General features: G+C 35.2%; 2 protein-coding genes across 9 annotated transcripts in view; one reads left to right on the forward strand and one right to left on the reverse strand.

The window, feature by feature from the left end:
* Window positions 1-563: 563 nt before the first annotated feature.
* dmac2l (distal membrane arm assembly component 2 like) lies at window positions 564-7,766 on the reverse strand. Its single transcript, XM_049481567.1, has 5 exons — window positions 7,659-7,766; window positions 6,363-6,475; window positions 5,657-5,865; window positions 3,081-3,252; window positions 564-847 (listed from the first exon to the last, which is right to left on the reverse strand). Exons 2-5 carry the CDS (start codon window positions 6,464-6,466, stop codon window positions 733-735), a joined length of 600 nt encoding a protein of 199 aa, XP_049337524.1. The 5' UTR covers window positions 6,467-6,475; window positions 7,659-7,766; the 3' UTR covers window positions 564-732.
* Window positions 7,767-11,428: 3,662 nt separating this feature from the next.
* The window catches only part of klc1b (kinesin light chain 1b), a 49,197-nt gene continuing 35,304 nt past the window's right edge, over window positions 11,429-25,321 (forward strand). For 4 of the 8 annotated variants that reach the window (XM_022684643.2, XM_022684642.2, XM_022684644.2 and 1 more), the window contains exon 1: window positions 11,443-11,695. The gene's annotated coding sequence lies outside the window, so the exon portion shown is untranslated. Of the gene's footprint in view, window positions 11,696-25,321 lie in introns of all 8 variants that reach the window. The other 4 variants (XM_049481193.1, XM_007248512.3, XM_022684639.2 and 1 more) reach the window with 3 other exon arrangements.

A 25,321-nucleotide genomic window follows, 5' to 3' on the forward strand; every position in this document is an offset into this window, starting at 1 on the left:
TATATACAGTCTATGTGCCCAGCTCTCCCCACCCTCATAATCATATTCCTAATCCTCAGACTCACCTCCTTGCCTTTCGTGTGTAAGCAGCCTAGCCTTATTTTATGATATTTAATGATATTTTTCAAAGGGCTTTTTTAAGAGTGTGAGTTTAATACAGTGGAAGAACAAGGATGGGAAGATGATAGTGTATTTTTTTTAAGTAGTTACGTAATAAAGATCTTTTCAGCAGTGCAGGTGTGCGCTTTGTCTCTTTGTCCTTCCTGCAGGTGTAAGAAGCCTCAAGAACATTGTTGCGACATTTTTCTTGATAATTACATGTAACTTCTGTACTGTTTGTCACACAATCTCTCACACAATGTACCTTCCATTATGAAATGAAGGGAAGCTATTCCGTGCAATGAGCAGAACATAATCTTCATAGTCCTTAACAATCATGTGATGCTTTAACAGAACACTGGCTTACTTGTTTGTTCTGGTCAAATTTGACCAACCTTTCCAAAGTTGACCAAACTTTTCCTTTACTTCAAGAAATGTGCAATGATTCACCCAAACTACAAACATAAATAGAACAGTAATATTTATATAGTAGTACATTTACAAGCTTGGCTTGTAAAAAGCTCCATCAAAAAGTACATTTGGGTGTCCCACTCCCATTGTTACTGCTTTTGTATTAGCCTCTAGGTCAAAGCATTTGAGATTAATTTAAAGTTGTAGACTGTAAAGTTTTGGCTAAGCCAAATCCAAGTCTATGGTGAGTTTGGGAAGTGCTGTCTGCAGTCTGTCTGTCGTTTTCTCTTTCTCCTTTATCGCTGGCAGATCACTGAGGAACAAATACTCCAGATTCCTGAAAAAAATAACAACACGCTTAAGCTTAACACAATGCTAGGGGAGTGAGGAAAACTGCAATAAACTATAAAGTTATTTGAGAATCCTGATTCAAAAGCAAAAATGAACCCCAATGGTCTACAAATAAAATTACTCTAGAATAGAAAATTGTATTTATCTTTGGCACATAGAAGTGACAAACCGGATCTTAAATCCGACATAACTAAAACAAAACTGAAAAACGGGACAATTCCACAATCCCAACACTGTTATGTAACAGTCTTGACTTTTTTATATTAAAAAATTAAGTAAATACAACCTATTAACTAAAGCTCTGCTAGCTCTAATCGAGGCTGGCAATGTGATTAAATTCTATGGCCACTATAAGGCAGAAACCACACAGATAGGATACTGATTCTTGTTATGTTCTACTACAAAAGGCAAATCACCATTTAATTTCAAAAGCACAATACATGTACATAGTTTTGTAAAACAATATTTGAGTTTCTCTGATTTTACTGTTTATAGGTATATGTTTGAGTAAAATTAATATTGTTGTTTTATTTTATAAACTACGGACAACATTATTCCCAAATTCCAAATAAAATATTGTCATTTATTAGCAGAAAATGAGAAAAAAATATTTTAAGAGTTCAGAAATCAATATTTGGTGGAATAACTCTGGTTTTTAATCACAGTTGTCATGCATCTTGGCATGTTCTCCTCCTCCAGTCTTACACACTGCTTTTGGATAACTTTATGCCACTCCTGGTGCTCCAAAAGTAGTTCAGCTTGGTTTTAATCGTCCATCTTCCACTTGATTATATTCCAGAAGTTTTAATTTTGGTAAAATCAAAGAACCTCATAATGTTAAGTGGTCTCTTATTTTTTCCAGAGTTGTACTTTCTATTTACACACTAAATAACAACTGAAAATACTGAATAAATTAATTCTGTTGCACCTTTAAGTCTTCAATTTTACAGTAAAGGCTGCACAATATGGACAATATTGCACTGTACCTCCTGTACTGTACCTTCCAGCACACTGATACACACACATTAGAGAGCCACTGAAGTATGGTTCTGAACAAGCAGCAGGATAAATAATGTGAAATGTGCAGACCGTGTGCAAACACTATTGTGTCTGAACATGTGACGTTAATGAACTATAATATCTTACTATGACTCACGTCTGGATAGGTGGTAGATTTGTAACACAATCCTACTACCTGTATTAATATCTGTTTAGTGCTTAGAATATCTGTGACTTTATTCAGTCTTAATGTCTTAAATATTTTATTTATTTAATATACATTTCAAAGGTGCTTATTTACTTAGTTATTTAGTTACTGGAGACCCCCAGATAAGATGTGTACAGTGCATGCTCTGGATGGACTATGTGGAGCTGAGCTCTGCCAGCAGAACTTATGCTCATTGGTTTCTTCTGATATCAACTGTATTAAAAAAAGTTAATCAGGGAGTACTATTCAGGGAAGGCTTTCTATTAGTATTTTTTAGCATTTCTGTAAGGAACTGATTGCATTCAATGACCAGGGCATAAGTGAAATCATTATGTTGGATGACCACAAACTCAACTCATCCCCAACTTTTCCCAACTCATCTCAAAGGTACGGCATGGAGCACCAGTATTCCAAAGAACACAGTTCCATTGCTCTACAGCTCAATGCTGGGGGATTTATACCACTTAAACCCTCCAAGCCTGGCATTAGGCATGCATTGTGCCAGTAGGTTCACGTGTATCCGCTCCAGGAAGTCCTATTGGTAATAATTCTCTACAGTGAGTGGTCAAGTTGTGTGCGTGTGTTATTGCATATCTGTGTCAGTAAATGGACCAGCTTAAAGTAGGCAAATGCATTCATTAATAGGGGTGTCCACAAACATATGGCCATATAAAGTATGCTAAATGTTGTATTTATTTTACTTGTGGTATTATTTTTTATTAATAATAAAGTATTTATTGCATTTTGAAACCATAAAACTATCAGAAGTTGGTTAGAGAATTATTTTACATTTACATTTATGGCACTTGCAGGGAGTGGTGTTATCCACTGCGGCACATCAACCACATTTACATACAGCAAATTTTCAGGACAGCAGAGACATAATAATTTAAGTAATGATTAACAAACAATACAGTGTACAGCCCTAAATACAGATCAGCTATATATAAATACAGTGGGTGTGAGGATTTATTGATGAAGGTGAATCGGCAGCTGTGTGCTCCTCTCTTACCTCAGGTGATGAAGAGCGATGATGCCTTTGTCTGTAACGTTACCACAGGAAACAACCGACATCTCCCTCATGCTGGCCTGCAGGCTCTCCGTCTGACTCAAACGCTCCAGACACGCGTCCTCTATGTATATACACTTAACTAGCTTCATCTCCTCAACATGCTGCAGACCATCTACACACACACACACAGACAGAGAACAGAGAGATTTACCTTATTTTTTACAATCTGCACACTTTTATAACCTCCTGTGCACACCCAGGAGACACAGGCATTTAAACAGACAGTAGCCAACATTTACCACTTTCACAGTGATTACAAACTCTATGAGCTTTCTCTGACAACCTTAAAATATACGTTGTAGTGAAAGCATCAGTTCAGAAATCTAGTTCTTATAGTATAAAATAAAACTGTATTAATTTAGTGCTATTAAATCATACATAGAAAAAAATACATACGTTATATAGTCTATCTGAGGTGTTGTAAATAACAGCTCTGGAAAAAAGTAAGAGACACATAAGTTTCTGAATCAGTTTCTCTGATTTTGCTATTTATAGGTATATGTTTCAGTAAAATTAACATTGTTGTTTCATTTTATAAACATTTCCCCCAAATTCTAAATAAAAATAGTCATTTAGAGCATTTATTGGCAGAAAATGAAAAATGACTGAAATAACAAAAAAGATGCAGAGCTTTCTGACCTTAAATAATGCAAAGAAAACAAGTTCATATTCATAAAGTTTTAAGAGTTCAGAAATCAATATTTGGTGGAATAACTCAACAACAGTTTTCATGCATCTTGGCATGTTCTCCTACACCAGTCTTACACACTGCTTTTGGGTAACTTTATGCCACTCCTGCTGCAAATATTCAAGCAGCTCAGCTTGGTTTGATGGTTGTGATCATTTATCTTCCTCCTGATTATGTTCCAGAGGTTTCCAATTTGGTAAAATCAAAGAAATTAATCATTTTTAAGTTGTCTCTTATTTTTTTCATATCTGTACATATTTCATACACTGTAGTTTGATGTATAATCAATAATAATTAACAATCCCAGAATTCCCATATTGGCGCATCCCAAATAATTATGTTATGATACATAAATGTGATAAATAAACAATAATAAAAAGGTGAAAACTGAATGAATAGGGTAGATGTATGCTGTAGTGTTGTATTGTACTATACTGTGTCCTAAAGTGGCTCCTGCAGTAGCAGCAGTCAGTGAGTCAGTCAGTAAGTCAGTAAGTGAGCGAGCGAGCGAGCGCTGGTGAAGGGTTGTGTTGTATATTTGAGCAGGTGTAGGGTTGTAATGTGTATGTATGAGGAGGTGTGGAGGTGATGAGGTACAGGGTTGCTTTAAGGCCACAGATGAGCGCTGACTGGCTGGGTGTAAAGCATCCTTTCGCAAACAACCAGCTAAATGACACTCAGGCCTCTCGCACACCTTCACCTCTGACACACACAGTGGAAACTTTCTCAGTGATGTATACAAACCCTTCCCTTCTGCTTTAAATCAACCCTCTCTGTCTAACACTCAAATATCTCCTCTCTGCAGGTCACACAGTTTTATATATGTGTGGATTTAATGACCTGATAATGGCCTGTATCTGCAGGTCACATTCAGATGTAATCAGAGCCAAGATACAAACTGCAAGACTGTACACTCTACTCATGAAATACCTGTGGACATCCTGCCTTTGTAGGTCAACAACTATGCAGATTCATGTCAGGTCTGAAACGATCCTTTTGAAACATTACGTCTATAATAAATATGGCTGGTCTAAAACATTGCCCAGTATTTCCCCAGCATCTACTGGCTCCATAATGGTGCATAGTGCCATTATACTGGCTGTATAATGAAGATAATCACAATTCTGAAATTCAATTTGAAGAAAAAATGCTCAATTCTTAGTGTAGTTATGACAGTCAACAGAAAATCTAAATATTCTACAATAATTCACATAAAAAAAAAAAAACTATATAAATATTTGCTAACAATCAGGTCTTGATAAGATTTTTTAAATAAACAATTGCGATAAACAAGGATTTTGTCTTTTTAGGTCCAATTAATTATTTTGATACAGTGATTATACAATGGCATAATAATTCAATTTCATTTTTCCAAAGGCCAATAATCTTTTATTTAATAATATTTTAAGAGCTGTATTATCTTTTATTGGTGAAGTTAATTCATATGTAGCTAAACTTATAGAGGTCATGTCCATTTATTGTATGATAAGTCCATAATGTTATTATTATTATTATTATTGTGTCAGGCCTATTTACAATGATTAGTTACACAAACTAACCTTTTTGACCATTTTTCAAATTCTTTAGTAAGAAGTAAGAAAGCTCATTAAATGTGACAATAACGCAATCCTAATTTTAATTCGCCAATAGAGTTCTGTGGGTTGGACATATAATGAGAACTGCTGCTGTTTGAGAGAGTAAATGGATTCTAAATGCCTAAATATCCTCCTGTAGAAAAGCTTGCTGGTGTGTTTCGGGTGTTTTTGAGGATACCAGTCTCATGATGCCACTTCAGCAGTGTACAATAATGTGTGTGGAATTTACTTACTCAGATAATCAAAGCCCCGGTACATGATGCAGGACTCTGTAGCATCAATAGCCTGTATCTTATAGCGACCCAGCGGTCCAGTCGGGAGCCCATTATAGTCATGCTGCCAGCGGTCGAAACCACAGAAACGAACTTTAGCCCCACACCTCAGGAGCCATTCAGCAGCCGCACGGTCCGGCCCAACCGTCTTAATCCGCTCATAATCAACTCTACAACACAAAAAGAGAGAGAGACACAGCTCAGCTTCATTTCTAAAGCCCTGTTTACAGTATAGTATACAGTGTTTACAGTATACAGTGTCTTTCTGCCCACAAAATGTTCAAGGGATGTATAAATTATGGATGCACAATGATATCTGAATTATATAAGTATTGATATGGCCAATATTTCAAACCGATATTTGACAATTTATTTCTTTATGTCTGAAAAGGTCAGAGCGATACTGGCCACTCTACAACGCAGTGCTAACACCTGCCCCATTAATGTGTATATGAGTATCTGCATATTTATGCATGTGTAATCGGATTTTAGCATCCGCGCAGAATTCACTCATCGCACATTGGTGCACATTGGTATTATATCAGTGGTAAGAAATAGTCTTATATTGGTAGTAATATCACTTATCACAATTATATGTGGGACAATATATAGTTCAATAAAGGTGTGACAGTGACTGCTTGTAATGAGCTACACTGGAATACATTACTTATTAAACACAGCGTTGAGCCAGCCCCAGAATCCTCTGCTGCTCCCTGGTGGAGGAGGGTGTGTGTGTAAAACACAGCGCGCTGTGTGAGTCAGGAGTCTCATAACTCTATTCTGTAGAGGAGAAGAGTAAAACAGTCAGTGCTGATATAGAACTTTATGTTCTACAACATGATAAAAAAATAAACATATTTTAAGCAGCTTAATTTCTTGAATATCTAGTCCCACTCAAATGTGGTTTCAGTGACTTCTGGAATATAATCAAGAGCAAGATAGATGATCACAAGCCATCCAACCAAGCTAAACCAGTCTGATTTTTTTGCACCAGCAGTGGCATAAAGCTATCTAAAAGCAGTGTGTAAGACTGATGGAGAAGAACCTAGCAAGATGCAGAAAAACTGTGACTAAAACCAGGGTTATTCCACCAAATATTGATTTCTGAACTTATAAAACCTAATAATATTAACATGTTTTCTTTGCATTCTTTGAGATTAAAAAGCTCTGCTTTTTTTGTTATTTCAGCCATTTCTCATTTCCGCAAAAATGCTCTAAATGACAATATTTTTATTTGGAATTTGGGAGAAATGTTGTCCGTAGTTTATAGAATAAAACAACAATGTTCATTGTACTCAAACATATATCTATAAATAGCAAAATCAGAGAAACTGATTCAGAAACTGGTGTGGTTTCTTATTTTCTTATACTGGAATTTTTAATTAAATAATATAAATTATATGTATTTCACATATGAACAAAGACATAAAAAAAGATAGAAAAATAAGAGACTACTTTAAAATGATTTTTCTGATTTTACTATTTATATGCATATGTCTGATTACAACAACCTTTGTTTCATTCTATAAAATACTTACACCACTTATTCCAAATAAAATAGTAATTTAAAGCCGAGAAGAAATGCATTTCTTCTCTGTTTGAGTGACAATTGGTTCCAATTGATTCATACTTCAGTAGCACACAACTTCAGTTTACAGTAATTTTAATTAATATTAGAGCATGATTTCAAACCGTATAACCTAATAAAATGCCTAGTTCTAGCCTGTTCAGACTAAAACAACAGAGAGATAATCCTTTAGAACAGCGCTCACCTTCAGTATTACCGTAATTAGCTAATCAGGCAATGAAGAAATTCTGCTTTATAAACACCCCTACCAATCCTTCTACAGAGACATCACGTCCTAAAAAACTGTATTTTCTCTTATAGACTCGTAATAAAGCCGGATATGTAGATTAATGTAGCATAACAGTTAGCTATTAATAACAAACTGTACAGGTTCACCTTTAAGCCTCGTCTCCAGAGTTATTTACATTCTGCCTCCGCCATGCGCCTCACTTCCAGCCTGCGTCACCTCCTCCTGCTCTCCTATTGGTCAGTGAGATTAAGCCACAGAGAGTTTTTCCCATAGACTGTATGGTTTGTCCTAGATGTGCAGCTATACATATTATGGCTATGGTTATATTTCCTCAGAGTGGGTTTAAGGATGGCCTACCTACTTCATATTTATTTTACAGTGTCCAACAGTATCAGGAAATAACTGCAAATTGCTATAGCGAGACCAAAAGTCCTCATTAAATAAACAGCTAAAACTCCAATTAACAATAGTGTGATAGTACTATCAGAGGTGTCAAGTAACAAAGCCCAGTTAATCTTTAACTTACTTAAATTTTGGGTATATATACTTAACTATAATTATTTTTCAGACAAAATATATATATATATATATTAAGATTTTTTTACTTTTACTCCTTACATTTTTTATTTAATTTCATCTTATTTAATTCCGGCCTCTCATCTTTCTCAAGATAAATCTCTCCATCCAGATGGATGAGAAATAAACATATACCATTCCGGCACCCTATTGGTTTATACTGTGATCCAGCACACCTGCGCACATTTTTGGACAACAATGGCGCATTTTTGGATAACTGCTACTGTGAGCTGATTGGTTGGTAAGCAGGGGCCAGTTGTTCAAAGGAAATCTGATCGGATTTTGGTTATCGGATTGGATTAAATCTGAAAAACGGGTTGTTCAAAAGGAAAAGAAGCATTCTAAAATCGAATCAGATCACGTAATCCAATCCTAGTTTGTAAATGGATCAAACCTTCAGTTTCTGTTGTTCAAAACTTTTCAGTAGGATTTGGATAACTTTGATCCAAAAAACAGGATTACCCTGATCCCAACAAGGGGTAGGATTTCAAAGTGGATTTCATGAAGAAAATGTGGTAAAACTTTAAAATCAAAGTTTTAAAGTAAAAAAAATATATACATTTGTACAATTTAGTGTATATACATTTACTTCTATTTTACACTTGACCTGTTTAACCATTACAGTGATAAAGTAGACATTGGCTACCAATTAAGCCTTTTTCTATAGTAACGTAAAAATAAAAACAATCTTGACCCCATTAAATAAACCCCCCAAAAGATTTTAATAACAAACAAAAATAATATATTGATTTTTTTCATCTACGTCACTGTCATTCATCACTGTATATTAATGTCAAAGAAACATTCATCAGATATGAAGCTGTCAAAAATAATTTCGAACAATTGCAAAGAACACCAGAGTTTGTTCTGGTTCAGGTGCATCATGAACATCACAGAGAGGGACATTGCGTCTGGTAGCAACATTGGGCAGGACAATACATGCAAGTGTTATGTTGCATGCTCCCTGTGGTTCGACTCGCAAATAGTTAAGTCATGCAAAGCGTCTCTGCAGAACGCTCAATTGCTCGTATTGTTTTGCAATAAACAGTATCTTGTTACTGCAAGAAAAGGAGTCATCAACCCCTGTTGGTTCTTCTATCTGTTTTTTACATAGCTGGTAATCCGGATTAGGTAATCCTGAAAACTGTGTTTCTGGATCAGGTTGATCCAATCCAATATTGCTTTGAAAAACTGGCTTAAAAGTAAGACAGATCACCTGATCCTGGATAGCAAAAAATGTGATTACCAAATCTGGATAATTTTGATCCGGATTACAATTTTTGAACAACTGGCCCCAGATGCTGAAGTAACAGTCAGAGCATATTTAAAATGTGTATAACTGGAGTTTAAAATCTTAAAATAAGCCTGTGGTACTGAAACATTTGAAATCGCTCCATGTTAATACAATTCGTATTTTTTCAGTGTAGACATGATCGAATTATGATTTTGCTTCAATTGATCCATATGAACCCATTCATTTTAGACTCCTTCTAAAATGCGCCCTCTAGTGTCTGACAAACCATGAACTCATTCTCAAGTGAGTCATCTCCTCCATAAAAGTTCTTTGTAAAGCCCTCAAATTAGATGGGATTCAACAGCGCCCTCTTTCATTCATATTGAGAATTAGTGGAGGAATTTAAAATGTATATGGATATTGTTATCCCACAGTTTAGGGGGGGCATTGTTCTTATACTGAGAGAACAATTTATTTTTAGTTTTGTGTAAATTAAATTTTTCTAACTTGGTATATTAGGGGTTCCTTATTAACCCATTAAATATTTACAGATTACAATAATCATAATCAAATTGTCAAGACATCCCACAATAATGAACAGTATAAATAAATATTGTTATCTGACACTATATATAGAATAGATGCAAGTTTGACAGTAATGTAATTTGTCGTGTACCATCAAATACAGGTTATCCCATTGTGATGGACACCTATACAGACCCAAATCATATTGTATCCACTGGTGGAGCACTTCTTTCTTCTTTAGTAGAGGAGCATCTAACCGGGGCACCTTATCAGGTTAGTTTACCTGTAGGAGGACCCTATTAGGATATTCAGGAACGGCTAAAATTGCACATCATTATAATTTATTGCAAGAAAAGGCACCATGTAGGTCTTCAGTCCACATCTGAACATTAGTCTCAACAAGGGGTAAATATTAAAGCAGCAGAAGTCTAGATACTTTTGAGAAGAGTGTACCTGTAGAAGGTGACGTGGCGATTACCTGGCTAATAGTAACACGCGCCTCTGTCCAGGTATGTAATGCTGCCCTTTGAGAGCCACGCCCCTTTTAACGAGGAAAATATTACATCAGTGACTGGCTCAGCAGCGTGTGAAGGTGGTTGTTTAAATATTTCACGAAAGAATGCTGTTTTTTGGGTTTATTTCAGCGTAACGTAGCTATCTGATGGACGTCTCAAGTTTAAAAAGCCATATATTCATATTTTAGTTAGCAATTTAGATGTTTCTCTGTTTAAAAAAAAATACCTAAAAATAATTTATAGCTACGCTGTGTTGTGCACAATTGCACAATAGCAGTGTGTTTTTCCCCTCCAAGCTAAACTGGCTCGCTTTGTTTTTTTTTTTTTTTCAGTTGTGTTGATCGAACCCAGCTCAGCTAAGATACTTAAATTAAAGTAACTTTATTGAAACGTTACTTTAATTTAGTAATTCAGTTCAAAATGTGAAACTGATATATTATATAGATACATTACACAGAGTGATCTATTTTAATAGTTTATTTATTTCATTATTTATAATTGTGGCTTACAGCCAATGAAACCCCAAAAATCAGTAAGGCATCTCAGAAAATTATAATTTTATATAAGACCAATTGATACTTTTGGTAGCGTGGGCAGTATGCCAAGTCCTGTTGGAAAATGAAATCCGCATCTGCATAAAAGTTGTCAGCAGAGGGTAGCATGAAGTGCTGTAAGATTTTCCAGGAAAACCCTGCACTGACTTAGGACTTGATATAACACAGTGAATCAACAGCAGCAGATGACATGGCTCTCCAAACCATCACTGATTGTGGAAACTTCACACTAGACCTCAAGCAGTTTGGACTGTGTGCCTTTCCACTCTTCCTCAAGACTCTGGTCCCTTGATTTACAAATAAAAGTGATGGTTAGTGGTGGTTTGGAGACACATAAAAAGTAAATACTTTTTAAAATATAAAATGAAGAAAAAGATAACAATAGTAATTTACATTTACACTTTTGTAACACTCAAGCAAATACTGCTAGTGAGCTCTGGTTGTTAATGCACCTAAAGAAAACAAAAAAAATCATGAAAAACACATAAAAACATAAAAATGTGGGTCAGCGCATGCGCAGCTCCGTTGTTTAAGAAAGAAGCACATATCAATGGGTGGCACAGCTCGACAGAACACCGCTTTAGCTGGGTTGACAGGCGAACAGGGGGGAACTGGTCTCTTTAACCTTTAAACTCCGCTCTTCCAGCAGGTAGCAGGGGCTCGTATGGCTTCATGAAAGCTCCTCAATCGATCGTCTCTCAGTGGGAATAGATAAAGGAGGGAGGAGATCCAGCGCACTCAGCTCGGCTCAGAGAGAGAGACACGGCGAGAGGAGAGAGGTATGATGTCATCCTAGATGGCTGTGTTTGCGTGCTAGCCTGCTAACACCTTGCTAACGCTAGCAAGCGTCTCTTTGTGTGTTTTGTGCTCACTTTTCAGTGGACTAAACTGTTTATTGTTAAGTTGTCTATTGGGAAAAAACGACGTAACAGACACGTCGTTCGTACAACAACCGTAAGCTGCTACGCTGTCCAGTTTAGCTAGCTAGCTAATTAGCTTTAGCCAACCTAGCTAAATAGCTAGCTAGCTGTCTAGCTAACGCTGTGGCAACCGTTCAGTTTTGATGTTAGATAGGTTAGCTAGTTAGTTAGCTAACGCTAGCTACCTATTATTTCGTTAAAGCTTTAGCTAGACACTTTTGCCAACAAAATACTGAATAACCAAATATTTTGGCTACATTTAAAGTATACATTCAATGTAGAAAATCAAATAAACATTTATCTAACGTTACCTATCAGCTACTATACAGTAGGTTATGTTTGTTGGACATATGTGGTCCTGAAAAACACAGTAACATGGGTAATATAGCTAGTTAGTTAATCTAGTTGTCCTGGTAAGTGGTAGAAATGTCCATTGCGAATTTAAGTTTAGAAAAAAAAAAGAAATGTCCATTGCTGACATGTGCAATTGCTCACACGCAGCATGTGTAGTTACTGTAACGAAGTACTGAAAATATAATAGAAAATATAAAAGCTATGGCCCAGTTCTTTTATTAAAGCTGTAGCTATTCATTTTTGCCTACAAAATACTGAATTAGCCAAATATTTTGCCTACGTTTAAAGTTACCGCGGTCACGCCATCTGCACTTAGAAAACGCTCGGTCGCGCTAGCCACACCGAAAACTGGAGTGCGCGTCTAAACCGTGTTTTACTGTAGCAGCGTGCACAGCGCACCCGGAGGAGCGGAGACTGGCGCTTCTCGTGCAGAGACTTAAAATGGAACAGAAACGAGTTTTACACCTAAATAAACTTGATTTAACGAGGTCTAATCCACAAATATACACCAGAAAGACCACTTCTTATCTGTAGAACAGTGTAACGTTTTGAAAAGGTTTGGAGTGTTATTAAATAAGCAAATCAAATTGTTATAAAATCACAGCCCTAAATTCTTAAAGATCTTATTCTCATGTATCCCAGATATATGTTTGAAGTGATATTACTGTATCATTTTTGAGTAATTGAATACCAAAACTATCTATTCGGTTTTGTATAAAAGGGATTTTGGAGTGCTATAAAACCAAAAAAAATCTAATTCTTCTTAAATCAGAACATGAAATCCTTAAATAATACCTTCCATACTATTAATGTCATGCATGTATACTAGTATATAGTATCATTTTGGAGTAAATGAATACCAAACTTAGGAAAAATGTCTATTCGGTTGTGCATAAACCAGATTTCAGAGTCCCATAAAACCAGCAAATCAAATTGTTATCCGATGCCACCAAGACTGTCTTGAAGAACACATTCTATACTATGAATGACTTGAGTAACAAGTGATTTTACTGTATCATTTTGGAGTAATTGGATACCAAACTTAGGAAAAATGTCTATTCGATTGTGCAAAAACCTGATTTCAGAGTCCTATAAAACCAGCAAATCAAATTGTTATCCAATGGCACTGACAAAGTCTTGAAGAACACATTCTATACTATTATTGACATGAGTATCAAGTGATTTTACTGTATCATTTTGAAATAATTGGATACCAAACTTGGAAAAATGTCTATTCGGTTGTGCATAAACCAGATTTCGGAGTCCCATAAAACCAGCAAATCAAATTGTTATCCAATGGCACTAACAAAGTCTTGAAGAACACATGCTATACTATTATTGACATGAGTATCAAGTGATTTTACTGTATCATTTTGGAGTAATTGGATACCAAACTTGGAAAAAAATTATATTTGGTTGTGCATAAACCACATTTCAGAGTCCTAGAAAACCAGCAAATCAAATTGTTATCCAATGGCACTAACAAAGTCTTTCAGAACACATTTCATAGTATTATTGACATGAGTGTCAAGTGATTTTACTGTATCATTTTGGAGTAATTGGATACCAAACTTAGGAAAAATGTCTATTCGGTTGTGCATAAACCAGATTTCGGAGTCCCATAAAACCAGCAAATCAAATTGTTATCCGATGGCACTAACAAAGTCTTGAAGAACACATGCTATACTATTATTGACATGAGTATCAAGTGATTTTACTGTATCATTTTGGAGTAATTGGATACCAAACTTGGAAAAAATGTCTATTTGGTTGTGCATAAACCACATTTCAGAGTCCTATAAAACCAGCAAATCAAATTGTTATCCAATGACACTAACAAAGTCTTGAAGAACACATTCTATACTATTATTGACATGAGTATCAAGTGATTTTACTGTATCATTTTGAAATAATTGGATACCAAACTTGGAAAAATGTCTATTCGGTTGTGCATAAACCAGATTTCGGAGTCCCATAAAACCAGCAAATCAAATTGTTATCCAATGGCACTAACAAAGTCTTGAAGAACACATGCTATACTATTATTGACATGAGTATCAAGTGATTTTACTGTATCATTTTGGAGTAATTGGATACCAAACTTGGAAAAAATGTCTATTTGGTTGTGCATAAACCACATTTCAGAGTCCTATAAAACCAGCAAATCAAATTGTTATCCAATGACACTAACAAAGTCTTGAAGAACACATTCTATACTATTATTGACATGAGTATCAAGTGATTTTACTGTATCATTTTGAAATAATTGGATACCAAACTTGGAAAAATGTCTATTCGGTTGTGCATAAACCAGATTTCGGAGTCCCATAAAACCAGCAAATCAAATTGTTATCCAATGGCACTAACAAAGTCTTGAAGAACACATGCTATACTATTATTGACATGAGTATCAAGTGATTTTACTGTATCATTTTGGAGTAATTGGATACCAAACTTGGAAAAAATTTATATTTGGTTGTGCATAAACCACATTTCAGAGTCCTAGAAAACCAGCAAATCAAATTGTTATCCAATGGCACTAACAAAGTCTTGAAGAACACATGCTATACTATTATTGACATGAGTATCAAGTGATTTTACTGTATCATTTTGGAGTAATTGGATACCAAACTTGGAAAAAATGTCTATTCGGTTGTGCATAAACCACATTTCAGAGTCCTATAAAACCAGCAAATCAAATTGTTATCCAATGACACTAACAAAGTCTTGAAGAACACATTCTATACTATTATTGACATGAGTATCAAGTGATTTTACTGTATCATTTTGAAATAATTGGATACCAAACTTAGAAAAAATGTCTATTCAGTTGTGTATAAACCAGATTTTAAGGTCGCATAAAACCAGCAAATCAAATTGTTATCCAATGACACTAACAAAGTCTTGAAGAACACATTCTATGCTATTATTGACATGAGTATCAAGTGATTTTACTGTATCATTTTGAAATAATTGGATACCAAACTTAGAAAAAATGTCTATTCAGTTGTGTATAAACCAGATTTTAAGGTCGCATAAAACCAGCAAATCAAATTGTTATCCAATGCCACCGAGACAGTCTTGAAAAACACATTCTATACTATTAATAACATAAGTATCAAGTGATTTTACTTTACCATTTTGGAGTAATTAATTATCAAACATACAAAAAATGTTGATTCACTTCTGTATAAACCACATTTCAGAGTCCTATAAAACCAGCAAATCAAATTGTTATCCAATGGCACTAACGAAGTCTTGAAGAACACATGCTATACTATTATTGACATGAGTATCAAGTGATTTTACTGTATCATTTTGGAGTAATTGGATACCAAACTTGGAAAAAATGTCTATTCGGTTGTGCATAAACCACATTTCAGAGTCCTATAAAACCAGCAAATCAAATTGTTATCCAATGACACTAACAAAGTCTTGAAGAACACATTCTATACTATTATTGACATGAGTATCAAGTGATTTTACTGTATCATTTTGGAGTAATTGGATACCAAACTTGGAAAAAATTTATATTTGGTTGTGCATAAACCACATTTCAGAGTCCTAGAAAACCAGCAAATCAAATTGTTATCCAATGGCACTAACAAAGTCTTGAAGAACACATGCTATACTATTATTGACATGAGTATCAAGTGATTTTACTGTATCATTTTGGAGTAATTGGATACCAAACTTGGAAAAAATGTCTATTCGGTTGTGCATAAACCACATTTCAGAGTCCTATAAAACCAGCAAATCAAATTGTTATCCAATGACACTAACAAAGTCTTGAAGAACACATGCTATACTATTATTGACATGAGTATCAAGTGATTTTACTGTATCATTTTGGAGTAATTGGATACCAAACTTGGAAAAAATGTCTATTTGGTTGTGCATAAACCACATTTCAGAGTCCTAGAAAACCAGCAAATCAAATTGTTATCCAATGGCACTAACAAAGTCTTGAAGAAAACATGCTATACTATTATTGACATGAGTATCAAGTGATTTTACTGTACCATTTTGAAATAATTGGATACCAAACTTGGAAAAATGTCTATTTGGTTGTGCATAAACCAGATTTCGGAGTCCCATAAAACCAGCAAATCAAATTGTTATCCAATGGCACTAACAAAGTCTTGAAGAACACATTCCATACCATTAGTGACATGAGTAACAAGTGATATAACTGTTTAATTTTGGAATAATTGAATACCGAACATAGGAAAAATGTCTATTCGTTTGTGCATAAACCAAATCCTATAAAACCAGCAAATCAAATTGTTGTCTAATAAAACCAAAACAGTCTTGAAGAAAATATTCCAATCTACCAAGAACATTAGTCACAAGTGATATTACTATATTTGAGTAATTGGATAGCAAATTTAGAAAAAATGCCTGTTCAGTTGTGCATAAACCAGATTTTGGAGTCCTATAAACCATCAAATCAAATTGTTATCCAATGGAACCAAGTCCTTCTTGATAAACACATTCCATACTAGTTTTATAGGACCCCGAAATCTGGTTTATTCACAACCGAATAGACATTTGGTATCCAATTAATCCAAAATTGTACAGTAATATCACTTGTTACTCATGTCAATAATAGTATGGAATGTGTTCTGCAAGACTGTCTCAGTGGAATTGGATAAAAATTTGATTTGCTGGTTTTATGGGACCTTAAAATCTGGTTTATGCACAACCGAATAGACATTTATTCTAAGTTTGGTATCCAATTAATCCAAAATGATACAGTAATATCACTTGATACTCATGTCAATAATAATATAGAATGTGTTCTTCAAGACTGTCTCAAAGGCATTGAATAACAATTTGATTTGCTGGTTTTATGGGACTCCCAAATCTGGTTTATGCACTACCAAATAGAATTTTTTTCTATGTTTGGTATCCAATTACTCCAAAATGATACAGTAATGTTCTTTGATACTCATGCCATTAATAACATGGAATGTGTTCTTTAAGGCTGTCTTGGTGGTATTGGATAACATTTGGATTTGCTGGTTTTATAGGACTCTGAAATCTGGTTTATGCACAACCGAATATACATTTTTCCTATGTTTGGTATCCAATTACTCCAAAATGATACAGTAAAATCACTTGATACTCATGGTATGCATAGTATGGAATGTCTCCTTTAAGGCTGTCTCAGTGGCATTGAATAACAATTTGACTTGCTGGTTTTATAGGACTCAGAAATCTGGTTTATGAACAACCAAATATACATTTTTCCTATGTTTGGTATCCAATTACTCCAAAATGATACAGTAATATTCTTTGTTACTCATGTCATTAATAACATGGAATGTGTTATTTAAGGCTGTATTGGTGGCATTGGATAACAATTTGATTTGCTGGTTTTATAGGACTCCGAAATCTGGTTTATGAACAACCGAATATACATTTTTCCTAGGTTTGGTATCCAATTACTCCAAAATGATACAGTAATATCCTTTGTTCCTGACGTCACTAATAGTATGAAATGTCTTCTTTAAGGCTATCTCAGTGGCATTGGATAACAATTTGATTTGCTGGTTTTATAGGACTCCCAAATCTAGTTTATGCACAACCAAATAGAATTTTTTCCTAAGTTTGGTATCCAATTACTCCAAAATGATACAGTAATATCCTTTGTTACTCACGTCACTAATAGTATGTAATGTGTTCTTCAAGAGTGTCTCAGTCACATTGGATAACAATTTGATTTACTGGTTTTATAGGACTCCGAAATCTGGATTATGAACAACCGAATATACATTTTTCCTAGGTTTGGTATCCAATTACTCTAAAATGATACAGTAATATTCTTTGTTACTCATGTCATGCATAGTATGAAATGTCTTCTTTAAGGCTGTCTCAGTGGCATTGGATAACAATTTGATTTGCTGGTTTTATAGGACTCCCAAATCTAGTTTATGCACAACCAAATAGATTTTTTTCCTAAGTTTGGTATCCAATTACTCCAAAATGATACAGTAACATCCTTTGTTACTCACGTCACTAATAGTATATAATGTGTTCTTCAAGAGTGTCTTAGTCGCATTGGATAACAATTTGATTTGCTGGTTTTATAGGACTCCGAAATCTGGATTATGAACAACCGAATATACATTTTTCCTAGGTTTGGTATCCAATTACTCTAAAATGATACAGTAATATTCTTTGTTACTCATGTCATGCATAGTATGAAATGTCTTCTTTAAGGCTGTCTCAGTGGCATTGGATAACAATTTGATTTGCTGGTTTTATAGGACTCTGAAATGTGGTTTATGCACAACCTAATAGACATTTTTTCCAAGTTTGGTATCCAATTACTCCAAAATGATACAGTAAAATCACTTGATACTCATGTCATGCATAGTATGGAATGTCTTCTTTAAGGCTGTCTCAGTGGCATTGGATAACAATTTGACTTGCTGGTTTTATAGGACTCTGAAATCTGGTTTATGCAAAAGTGAATTAACATTTTTCGTATGTTTGATATTTAATTACTCCAAAATGGTACAGTAAAATCACTTGATACATATGTTATTAATAGTATAGAATGTGTTTTCCAAGCCTTTGTTAGTGCCATTGGATAACAATTTGATTTGCTGGTTTTCTAGGACTCAGAAATCTGGTTTATGCACAATCGAATAAACATTTTTTCTAAGTTTGGTATTCAATTACTCCAAAATGATAAAGTAATATCACTTGATACTCATGTCAATAATAGTATAGAATGTGGTTTTCAAGACGTTATTAGTTGCATTGGATAACAATTTGATTTGCTGGTTTTATAGGACTCCAAAATGTGGTTTATCACAACTGAATAGACATTTTTCCTAAGTTTGGTATTCTATTACTCCAAAATAATACAGTAATATGACTTTTCACTCATGTCATTAATAGTATGACATGTGTTCTTCAAGACAGTCTCGGTGGCATTGGATAACAATTTGATTTGCTGGTTTTGTAGGACTCCGAAATCAGGTTTTTGCACAACCGAATAGACATTTATTCCTAAATTTGGTATCCAATTAATCCAAAATGATACAGTTATATCCTTTGTTACTCATGTCATTAATAGTAAGGAATGTGTTTCTTAAGGTAGTCTTGGTAGCATTGGATAACAATTTGATTTGCAGGTTTTATAGGACCTTAAAATCTGGTTTATGCAAAAGAAAATAGACATTTTTCCTAAGCTTGGTATTCAATTACTCCAGAATGATACAGTAATATCATTTGTTACTCATGTCAATGATAGTATGGAATGTGATTTTCAAGAATGTCTTGGTGGCATTGGATAAGAATTTAATTTGCTGGTTTTATGGGACCTTAAAATCTGGTTTATGCACAACCGAATAGACATTTTTCGCATGTAAAATATTTTTTTAATATTTAACAAGTGATATTACTGTATAATTTTGGATTAATTGGAAACCAAATGTCTATTCGGTTGTGAATAAACCAGATTTCGGGGTCCTATAAAACTAGTATGGAATGTGTTTATCAAGAAGGACTTGGTTCCATTGGATAACAATTTGATTTGATGGTTTATAGGACTCCAAAATCTGGTTTATGCACAACTGAACAGGCATTTTTTTTCTAAATTTGCTATCCAATTACTCAAAAATGACACAGTAATATCACTTGTGACTAATGTTCTTGGTAGATTGGAATATTTTCTTCAAGACTGTTTTGGTTTTATTAGACAACAATTTGATTTGCTGGTTTTATAGGATTTGGTTTATGCACAAACGAATAGACATTTTTCCTATGTTTGGTATTCAATTATTCCAAACATTAATAGTATAGAATGTGTTTTTCAAGACCTTGTTAGTGGCATTGGATAACAATTTGATTTACTGGTTCTATAGGACTCTGAAATCTGGTTTATGCACAACCGAATAGACATTTTTCCTCAGTTTGGTATTCAATTATTCCAAAATTATACAGTAATATCACTTGTTACTCATGTCATTAATAGAATGGAATGTTTTCTTCAAGACTTTCTTGGTTTCATTGGATAACAATTTGATTTGAAGGTTTTATGGGACACCGAAATCTGGTTTATGCACAACCGAATATACATTTTTCCTAAGTTTGGTATTCATTTACTCCAAAATGATACTGTACAATCAGTATACATGCATGACATTAATAGTATGGAAGGTATTATTTAAGGATTTCATGTTCTGATTTAAGAAGAATTAGATTTTTTTGGTTTTATAGCACTCCAAAATCCCTTTTATACAAAACCGAATAGATAGTTTTGGTATTCAATTACTCAAAAATGATACAGTAATATCACTTCAAACATATATCTGGGATACATGAGAATAAGATCTTTAAGAATTTAGGGCTGTGATTTTAGAACAATTTGATTTGCTTATTTAATAACACTCCAAACCTTTTCAAAACGTTACACTGTTCTACAGATAAGAAGTGGTCTTTCTGGTGTATATTTGTGGATTAGACCTCGTTAAATCAAGTTTATTTAGGTGTAAAACTCGTTTCTGTTCCATTTTAAGTCTCTGCACGAGAAGCGCCAGTCTCCGCTCCTCCGGGTGCGCTGTGCACGCTGCTACAGTAAAACACGGTTTAGACGCGCACTCCAGTTTTCGGTGTGGATAGCGCGACCGAGCGTTTTCTAAGTGCAGATGGCGTGACCGCGGTTTAAAGTTTATGGATGCTGCTACTTTAGGTTGCATCCATTGCTGACACGTGCAAATGCCAACACACACAGCATGCCTAGTAGTTACTGTAGAAACGCACTGAAAATATAAAAGCTATGGAAGAGTAACTTAGGTGTTCTAATACTTTGGTCCATTAAGTGAACAGCAGCAGAAACCTCTACTGTAAAAAAATGTTTTTTTAGTTATCTAGCTGCTCAGTTCTTGTATAAAAGCTGTTGGTTAGGTTACCAAACCTAGCTCTAATTTAGCTAGACACTTTTGCCAACAAAAGTTAGTAACTAAATATTTTGCTTAAATTTAAAGTATACAAGTCAATATATAGAAACCAAAAAGTGTCAACTTTAAATATAGGACAAATGTTTTATTTAGCTAGCTACCAGATAGTGTGTTGGTTAGACATTTGTGTTCTGGAAAAACACAGTAAAATGGGTAATATTGTTAGTTAACCTAGTTAAAGCTAAAATAGACATTAGTGTCTACACACTATGTCATAGTCATGGGCAAAAATGTCCAAATATTTGTGGACACCTTCTGTAAAGATTGCATATTTAAGCTTTAAGTTGTACATGTTGCTGACACACATGTGCAAATTCCCCCACACATAGACAAACACAGAATATCTAGTTACTGTAGAGAAGTACTGAAACGATAATAGCCAGAATTCTCTGGAGCCCATAAGCTTTAAGCACAATGGCTAATGCCAGGCCTGGGAGATAGGGAGCTGTGTTCTCTGGAATGGTGGTGCTTCTTGGGGTGTTGGAGAGTAGAGAATGACGTGGAGTGGTGATAATCCAACTTCCTGACTTCATAAATGTCTCATTAATTTGAATGCAATCAAAATCCTCATAGCAATGCTGTAAAATGTACTAGAAAGTTTCCACTGAACAGTTTTAATCTAAACGATGTATAAGCAAGTGTTCTAACACTTTGGTCCATTAAGTGCACTGCACCAAAACATTTAGCTATAAAAATGTCTTGTATAGCTAAATTAGTGACCAGTGTTTGTCCAGATTTGCAGCACTACTTTATAAGAATGAGAATGAGGCTTGTTTATTCCTGTGGAAGCACTCTTGGTCTCAGAGGATAGCATGGTTGCCCAACGAATCTTTGATGCAAATAGGCATGCAGTGGTATTTGGTTGGCATTGTTTTCAAAGTTCATGTCCACAGAAAGCTCCCACCCAACAGCGGGAGTGCTCCAGAAAGTGAAGCTTTAACATAAGGGATTTATTCTTGGTACTATGCTGGAGTTCATTCACATTTAGGGGCTACAGTAGTGCAGGTCTAAGCTCTTTTGTTTAACTTTGTCCTAATTTCAGTAATTTTGGCATATTGGACACACTATAAATATGTATAACACACTGCTACATCTTGTAACCAGAGTGATTCATGTACATTATATCAGTTTAATATTACGTTTTTCTGATGCTACAGTTGGAGACTAGACACATGCACTTACACCAGCCATGTCATTAAAACCACGTCTTGATTTTACACTCCTCTTATCAACCCCACTAACCATAGAGGAGCACTTTGCAGTTCTACAACTAAAGACTGTTGTCCGTCTGTTTGTCTACATACTTTGTTGGTCAGGACACCACAGGATGTCCACAGAGCAGGTATTATGTGGGTGCTGGATCATTGTCAGCACTGCAGTGACAGGGTGGTGGTGGTGGTGTGTAAGTTTATGTTGACTTGGCACAAGCGGAACTGACACAGCAATGCAAACCAATGCAAACCCATACTGTACTGTACTCTACCTAACTTTTAGGTAGGTGTATCTAGTAGCGTGGACAGAAAGTGGGCACAGTGTTTAAAATCAGCAGCAGCACTACTGTATCTGATCCATTTATACCAGCACAACACACCACACTACTACATGTCAGTGTCTACAATAGTTCTAGAACTACTGCTATATCGTACATCTATCTATATGGTCAGGAGAGCTTTTAGAATTTACAATGAATGTAGAAACAGGGAGGTGTTAATGGAGTGACCAGTCTGTAAATTTAGCTGCATTGTTTGTCTGATTTAGTTGAAATAAAAACCTGTAATTTTACTGCTCTCTATTAAAAAACCTTAAAGAAATTGATGTTGTGTATGTTGTGTACAGCCTCTGGTATACACAGTTGACTCACACGCAACATAAGATGGCTCTTTGAGCCTGTGAGAGATCATTTTCCGGCAGTATTGATTAGATGGTCTCAGAGGGTTATGGGCTAGCTGCAGAGGCCTAGGTTTTTCGAGACCCATTTGATTGAAAATCTAGGTTAATTTTATGCTTACTTCAGTCTTAAAAACGCATTAATTTATTTGGTGTGTGGTGTGTTTGAAAGCTCTTTTGAAAGAGAGAAAGTTCATTTCTGAAGAGACTTTTTTTTTATTTTGCGTTTGCTCTCCTTAAATTACATTTAATTTGCATTTAAGCTTAAAATAATAAAGTGGGCTCAATTCTCAGTCTGCTCTCATTGTAAGCCAGGCTAGAAGTGAAGTGTCCGTGTGTGTCCCAATGGTAAAAGCTGCTTATTCATTGCCAGAGCCTTGTGTCATTCTTCAGTGATGCTAGTCGACTACAACAGTGACTCTGTTTAGAGCTGCTGTGTGGCAGGCTGACAGCACGCAGCAGAGCCTTTGCTCAGCCCATCCATCTTGCATGGCAGTGCAGGAAGAGCTTGTGCTGTGAGGGCTGTTTGTGTGGAGCTGCTGGCAGAGTGATTGAGTTCCTGTAAGGTAGTGTGTGTGTGTGGGGGGAAAGAGTGCAGATTTTATTGGTTGGATGTAGAGGTGTTACAAGCCACACATTAATATTATTGTTTTTAATGTCAGAGGCTTGTGATGCACGCTATAAAACAAATAACTCTATTTTATGCTAGAAAAAAAACATTTTACACCTTTTTAGTTCAGAACCTAACTGAAATGACTGACAATCAAAACCGTTTGCAGATGTACTGACATTTTGTGCTGTTGTGGTGATTAAAACTGACTGATGATGTTTGTTATATTAATTCTTGGATAAAGGGGGTGGACATTACATTTATGCTTTTGGCTTGTTTGAATAAGTGCAAAATACACCAAAGGTCTTTAGGAAACGTTTAAATGGACAAAAACTTCTATGAATAGCCTGTCGCAATTAAAAATGTTTTTGTGAGCGACAAAGAATTTATGATAAATTATATCGTCATTTCAACACCATTAAGTACCACAATGAGCTGATAATAATAATAATAATAATAATAATACAATATCATAACAATACAATTATACCCTTTAAAGATAACAAAATATTTATTATTTATAGGTTCTGAAAATATGCAGAGTAGCAGATGGAGTACAGTATGTAATTTTAAAAGTTCTCCACTGTGGTCAGTGGGGCTGATAAAATTGGATAGGAATATAAAATAAAAGTAATGCACATTATTCTATGTCATACAACATGGTGGCACATGTTTACATGTGTAATCTGTGTCTAAAATATCATAATTTTTGAAAATAGCAAAAAATTAAAGAAATTGCACCAACAATACTGTAGCCCCTAATTGTGCAACTGTTGCAGCATCCAGCCTAGTAGCATGAATAAAAGCCTTATGTTAAAGCTTTGCTTTCTAAATTAAATAACTCCTTTACTGGTTGGCCATTCATGCCAAGAGATTTTTGTGGGCTTGAGCTTTGAGAACAATGCCAACCAAATGCCACAGCATGCCTGTTTGCATCTAACTCAAAACAGCATCAAAGATTCATTGGCCAAACAAAGTTTTTTTCTGTTTTTCACTTCTTCTCATGAATAGGTCCCCTCTTTTGTCACAAAAAAATGTGAGGTATGGACTTGACAAGATTTCTGAAGGCACCAAGCACTTTAGCAACAGATCCTTTAAGTCTTGAAAGTTCTGAAGCAGGGCCTTTATAAATTGTATCAATGCATCTTATGTGGCCTGATGTTGGGTTACCGGTTGTTCGTTTCTTAGCCCACTTTTGGTAGGTCCTGACCACTGCACACCAGGAAACTCCAGAGGATCTGTTTGATGTTTTGAGGATGTTCTGACCCAGTGTTATGCCCAATATATTTTGGCTCTTGTCAAATAGATCAGATCCTTGCTTGCTTATGTTTCTTGCTTTTATCCACACTTTCAAGAACCAACTGATGTGGCATAGCAGGCTGCCACTATTGGGCCCTTAAGCACAGCCCTTAACCCTTACTGCTCCTCTGGCACTGCAGTGATTCCAGCCCTCCGCTCATGGCACATGTCCACTGTGGGTGTCCACTGTGAGTGTCCACGCATAAATGGGTTAAAAGTGGAAGCCAAAATCCATCTGTGCGCCCAGCATAAGTATAGTCACTGGTTGTCTTTGTCTTGGCTTGTCAGTTAATGTGTATTATATCCACCCTTGATAGATCACATGTCAGTGGTACTTATGTTTTGGCTGCTCGTTGTATA

Source organism: Astyanax mexicanus, chromosome 7, assembly GCF_023375975.1.
Source record: "Astyanax mexicanus isolate ESR-SI-001 chromosome 7, AstMex3_surface, whole genome shotgun sequence".
NCBI classification, from domain to species: Eukaryota; Metazoa; Chordata; class Actinopteri; order Characiformes; family Acestrorhamphidae; genus Astyanax; species Astyanax mexicanus.

Coding starts and splice junctions, on each gene's coding strand:
- dmac2l (XM_049481567.1), bottom strand. CDS start 6,466: ATGAGACTCCTGACTCACACAGCGCGCTGTGTTTTACACACACACCCT. Junction 5,866..6,362: donor CTCAACGCTGTGTTTAATAA/GTAATGTATTCC, acceptor TTTGTGTTGTAG/AGTTGATTATGAGCGGATTA. Junction 848..3,080: donor ATCGCTCTTCATCACCTGAG/GTAAGAGAGGAG, acceptor TATTTTTTTCAG/GAATCTGGAGTATTTGTTCC.